The sequence below is a fragment of the Notamacropus eugenii genome, chromosome 6 (genome assembly GCF_028372415.1).
Source record: "Notamacropus eugenii isolate mMacEug1 chromosome 6, mMacEug1.pri_v2, whole genome shotgun sequence".
Taxonomy (NCBI): domain Eukaryota; kingdom Metazoa; phylum Chordata; class Mammalia; order Diprotodontia; family Macropodidae; genus Notamacropus; species Notamacropus eugenii.
Genome location: NC_092877.1, coordinates 306122288 through 306128287, shown reverse-complemented (window position 1 = coordinate 306128287; position 6000 = coordinate 306122288). Strand labels below are relative to the sequence as shown.

At 39.0% G+C, this 6000-nt stretch overlaps 1 protein-coding gene across 1 annotated transcript in view; it reads left to right on the top strand.

Moving 5' to 3' along the window:
• Positions 1-241: 241 nt before the first annotated feature.
• The window catches only part of PTH2R (parathyroid hormone 2 receptor), a 129492-nt gene continuing 123733 nt past the window's right edge, over positions 242-6000 (top strand). Inside the window, exon 1 of the mRNA XM_072617433.1 lies at positions 242-1613. Within this exon, the coding sequence (XP_072473534.1) occupies positions 1539-1613 (75 nt within the window). The 5' untranslated portion in view covers positions 242-1538. The remainder of the gene's footprint in view (positions 1614-6000) is intronic.

Below are 6000 nucleotides of genomic sequence, written 5' to 3'. Positions count from 1 at the left end.
GCCAATTCAGTTCAACAAACAGTTACTAAGCTTTAGGATAAAAATAATTAAGAAACTCATTGGACCCAGGAAGATTAAGAAAAAAAAAAGAAAAAATTAGAGTATCTCTTTAAGGAAATTAAATTTCATTGACTGGATAGTGTATATACATGAAAAGAATGCTTACGCTACAAAGAACACACACTGTTTTGTTTTGTTTTTCCCCTGGTCAGAGCTAGAGCAGGGCAGCAGTCAAAAACCTAATGAACTATGAAACTTTAAAACCAAACCTCCTTAATCACACATTTTCCATTTGACAACTTGTCAGGATTCTCTGCAGCCTGGTTAACAGGACCAGTTAGTGATTTGATGAGACATCTAGTGTTGTAGCTGGCAGCTAGTAACTAGGTATATCTGTTTGCTCCAGCTCCAGGGGATGAGCAGAGCCAAGCATTTTCCCGCAAAATTAGTATTGCAGACAGTGTAAGCTACTAGGATGTCGATTTTTTTTTTCTTTTTAACTCAGCCGCCAGTCTCTGACATGTATACAGTTATCTTGGCTCACCTTCTGATTTGTGGTTCTTAGAAAAGAGAATCTGCTTTCTTGACAATAGAACGGCTTTGATCTCCAGAAAGTGAATCTTTTTATTTATGCTGCTCGTCCCTGCGTAAGGAGACTTCTCCACTAAAGCATCGTGGGGTTGCAATCTGCTTCACTGGAGGGATGAATACGCATATCAGTGAAACTGAGGACATTTAAGCAGCAAAGGCAAAGGTGAAAAGGGTTCAGAGGACTTTACTATTGTAACGAAAGAGCTGAGAGAGTCTCAGTTTTTAAGCTCTGAGAGTTTCAATTTTTAATCCCATCTGCGCTACAACCTCCAGCGACAAATCAGGTTGTGCGGTCATTCAGCGAACTTTTCGGACCAATCACTGAGAAGGCAAGGTGGTATTGGTAAAAGCAGAGCTGATACCCTGGTGTGGACCCACTCAGTTCGCTGGCTCCATCCTGTCTGATCTGCTGCCTGAGGTGCTAAGAGAACTCAAGGAGGGCAAAGGTACTTACAAACACGTGCGGAGCTGCCTGGCACCAAGTGCCCGCTGGCGATCCACAGGGCGCTGCGACAACTTTCCACTCTGCCCCTTTTTCCACCCACCCACTCACCCCTTCTTCTCATGGTTGCTCCCTTTTCCAGACTGCTGCAAAAGCAGAGCCTGAGGCTGTTTGCTTGTTTGTAAACCTGGAGTAGGAAATTTTCCAGAAGATGAGAGACCAAGCAAGTAGCGGCTGACTCTGTTGGAGACAACGTGGTCCTAAGGAGTGCATGGCAGCTAGAGAGCCCAGACAGCCCGGGTAGCGGAGTGCCTCAGCCCACAGTCTAAGCAAACTTGGGCACCAGCTGCTTTGCCTCTCGTGACAAGAAGACTGGCTGAATTCCCTGCGGGGAACCACTAGCTTGACGAGAGGGGAGAAAGTTATCAGCACCTTGGACTGTGAAGTGGGTACCGCCCGCCGCCCCCAACCTCCTGGCTGAGCTCTCCTCTTCTAGCTATTAGCCATGGTCAAGGCTGGGGGACTGCCCTTCATCTGGAGCTGGGTGGCTCTCAGCAGCTGTCTCTTGACCAAAGCACAGGTAAGGGGGGAACGCCTGCCCAGGTAAGGAGGGAACGCCTGCCCAGGGAATCCCATCCTTCCAAAGAACTGCAGACAGGTGAGATGAAGGCACGGGGCAATGCTAGGGGGTTATCATCCCTCAGTCTCATAGGTGGTCGGGAAGCCTGGACTTGGAAACATTTGACAGACTAATATGGAATTGTAAACTGGTCAAGCGTTGTGCAAATACTTGTGTATTGTACACTGACTGGACAATAATGAAGGGGTGGAGTGGAGAATAGATAAAGTTAATACTTCTCTACTTAAGCAACTCCAGTACCAGAGACAAACTGTTCTGTGTAGTAGCGATTCAACCAGACCTGAGGTCACTTCAAGTTTAGGAAAGAGTGTAATTTTTTAAAATCTTAATTTTCTTCTCTATTTTAAATAGGAAATCTCTTAAAACGAGGGAGAGTGGCTAGGAAACATTGCATTGATGTTATGTTTAATTCAGGACTTTTGCAATAGTCTAGACGAGTCAGAGCTCAAAGGTCAGTTTAGGGAATTTCTTTGTTATTACCTGGTATAACCAAGCAGCTGTCTTGTATAAGACAGCTGCATTGTAAGATTATCTTCCCAAGACAAAATGCCAGGTTTAAACTCAGAGCTTTGAGACTTTTGTGCGAGTCAGTGCTATGAAGTGGGAAACAGAGTAATTGCAAATCAATCCTCCTTTATTTGCCATTTCACTCTTCAAACCGTAGAGGGCGCGCCTTTACTTTCCTATACGGTATCTTCACTCACTTTTTCTATTTGGGGAAAGCAATTCCTAATTTTTGATGTGTATCTTTGTCAGTGCCAAATAGCCACGCTTGATGACATTATGTTCTCTAATCTCAGATGACAGATTTCAAAAGCTCAATAATTCTAGAAGGGCAATTATGGTCCATTAAAGTAGCTGTCATGTTTATAATCTAATAATTTAGGAACTGAAGGAGGATTTCTGAAAAAGAGAGAGAAAACTATAAAAGGCATCAACACTATGTCTTAAGCCTTTAATGCCTTAAATAAAAATCACACCAGTTTCCTCTCAGATACCTGTTTTATAAGAGAGGTGAGAAATTTTAAATGGAGAGAAAACTTAGAATTTATTTAGGCTCAACTATACCTTCAAGTTAGTGAGACTTTGAGAGGAAAGTTCATCTGCAAAGTAGAATGGGCAAGAAACTCTGGTTTTGAAAACTGTTGAAAATTATATTTTTTCCTAATGTGACCCTCATTCATTCCTTTGTAATATTACTTCCCCTGTAGGACTCATTTGCTTCTTTATCAGGCTAATTAACTGCAAGCCAACATTATTTAAAATGTTAAATTCACTTGTTTATTTTTCTAAGGTGATGAGATATCTCTTACTCTGGTAAGTGGGGATGAAATCTCAATAGGATGCTCAATTAGAGTGCTCTGCATTAATAATTCAATTCTGCTTTTAGATTAAGTGGTTTTAAAAAATCTTGCAGGGAACTGAATTTTAAAGTAAGACATCAGTTAAATGTTCTTTATATGTATTCTGGACACTTGGTTCAAGCCATTAGTCATTTGTAGTTGGAGTTTAAATCATCTTTAGAATGTTAATATATGAAGATAGGGGAAATTGAACCAAAGATTTTTCCTCTGAGATAAAAAAGTAACACATTCTAAATAGTAAACTATGACCACTAGGTGGCAAAGGGGATGGAACAATGAGCTTGCAATCAGAGAAACTTATCTTCATGAGTTCAAATCTGACCTCAGATGTGACCCTCAGCAGGTCACTTAACCCTATTTGCCTCAGCTCCTCTGTAAAATGAATTGAAGAAGGAAATGGTGAACCAGTATTTTTGCCAAGAAAATCTCAAATGGGGTCACAAAGAGACAAACAACAACAAATACTAAATTAAAAGATCGTATAGAATTCTTATCTGAAAGACAAAAATGAGTCTAGAAAATGGAAAGATCAATAGACTGGAAGTCAGGGGACTGGGGTTCTAGTCTCAGTTGGGCCATTCACCTGTCTGTGTACTTGGTCAAATTGCTTTATATCTCAGGACCTTAGTTTCCTTACGTATAAAATGAGAAGACCTCTGTTACTCTACTGACTTACTGAAAGTCTCTTACCATGTGACTGATAAGATTTTATATTGATAATCAAAAAAATGGAAAGAGCTGTAAGATCAACTATATAACTAGCAACCAGGCATCCCCTGCACATGTTGAACACCCTAGAGCAGAGAATATCCTCTGCAGAGAAGGGAGGCATTTCTGGAGATGTTAAACTAGGAAGGAGAATCCCTTTACAAAAAAATATATATACACAACTGAGATATACATATATATATATACACACACTAACCTGACTTCTACATATCCTAAAGGATATTGTACTTAGTCTTCTGAAGGTCTGTCTGTCTTTCTTCTTTTCTGATGATATCTAGGATTTTATTCATTCACCTTTTTATAAGAAATTTATGTCCATGGTGAGTGGAGTGAAGAAGAAAGGGGAGGTCCAGACAGCTAGAGCTAATTGTTGTCAGTCCCTTTAATCCTCCAAAGCAAGGCACCACCAAGATAGAAGAGAGCCAAGAGCAGCTGGGCTAGCTTGCTCTTCCCAGTCCTGCACAGGAAGTAGACTACTTTCTCAATTTATTAAGGATAAAAAATAGAAGACTTTTTAAGCTGATGATCATAGAGAATAGGGACTGAAATAAAGCCTGGTCTTATTTTCCAGTGTGGAGCTTGAATTAGTTTAGGTTATCTAACAAAAGGTCATAGATTTGCTTTTCTTTTTCTTTTTTCCTGTAGCCTTTTAAATGGATCATAATGACAATTTCCTGTATCTGTTTTTTTTTCCTTCTGACTTTTAATTGTTCCTACCTGATTTTTTTCTGAAGAAAAAGTAGATTTTCAAGGGAAAAAAAAGTCCATAAAATGTTCTGGCTAGAGTAGTTTTCTTAATTTCCATATTTATTCATCTTTGTTGGGGAACAGGGACTTCTCCCCTCACCACCACCCTTTTTTTTTTATTTCTAGCACTAAACATACCACCTGTCTCGTAGTAGAGATTTAATAAATGCTTGTTTGACTTGACTTACCAGTCAGGACTCGTAAGCTTGAGGGTAGCCACTGTTCTTTGCCTTTTTTTGTTTTCCCCAGCATTTAGCCTAGTGTCTGCACATAGTAGGCTTTTAATAAACATTGATTGATTGATTGATTGATTGATTGATATTGTGCTTAAGGGATATTCTTGTTGAAGGATCTGACTATTTAGCTTTGGTTGGTCTAAGAACTTTGTCCTCATACTTGGCATGTATGATGAGGTCCAGCTAGGCAACGCACTCTCTGGATTCATAGCAAATTGATTCATAAATCATTCCCTCATTCAACAAGAACTTAGTGGAGTACAAGCTATACTGCAATTTGTCTCTCTACCGGAGATGGTATCACGATCCCTGGAAGGGAACTGCTGGGGTAACCAAATTAAAATGGGTGAGATTTCTCACTGAGTAAGAAAGAAAGATATAACTGAGCATCTGAAGTGTGGAGTCATTTGCCTTGTGGCCTAATCAATTATTCTCCCAGCATAGGCTTTAAATTCTAGACTACTCCATTGAATCCTATTTCTACCATCAATGACTATTTTCCTCTCCTTTTGCTTCTCCTTCCTAAACTGCAAAATACTTTGAAAATCTTTTCATAGTATTTTTTCTTATTTCTATGATTTTCTATTTATACTCATGGAATTTTGCTCTATTTTACCATAATTTTTGTCTAGGTAAAATATGTTAACTTCCAGCACATTTTACACTTTTTTTTCTTTTTAACTTTGGAGTATCATGTTAATTTGTATTAATTTCATGCAAAGAAAATTCTTCCTCTTTGGCCTTTATCTTTTCAATTATTTGGTCTAGTTTCCAGTTAGACATCACGTTTCTAACTTTCTATAGCAGGACCCCTTAATTATTTGTATAGGGATTATGGCCCCTTTTGACAGTTTGAAGCCTATGGATACTATCTTGGAATAATGTTTTTAAATTCATAAAATGCAGTGTATTGGGTTGTCAAGGAAATCAATTATATTAAAATATTGTTATCAAAAAATGTTTGTGGATGTCAGGTAAAAAACCCTGTTCTCCAGTTTGTATCTTAAACAGGGCACCATCTAATTTCCTGGGAAAGAGAGAAGATATTTTGTACACACATCACTTTTCAATTGGAGTTCATAGCATAGAAAGATCAGGAGGAGAGGAAGTTACACATTGCTTGCCCGGTAACACTATTTCAGAAATCCTTTTTTGTCTCACTAACAGGAAGACTTGGAGGGCTAAGCACTCAGCATAGTTATTGAACTATTGACTGATACTGTATGTCACGCATTGTTGATTTATAAGATC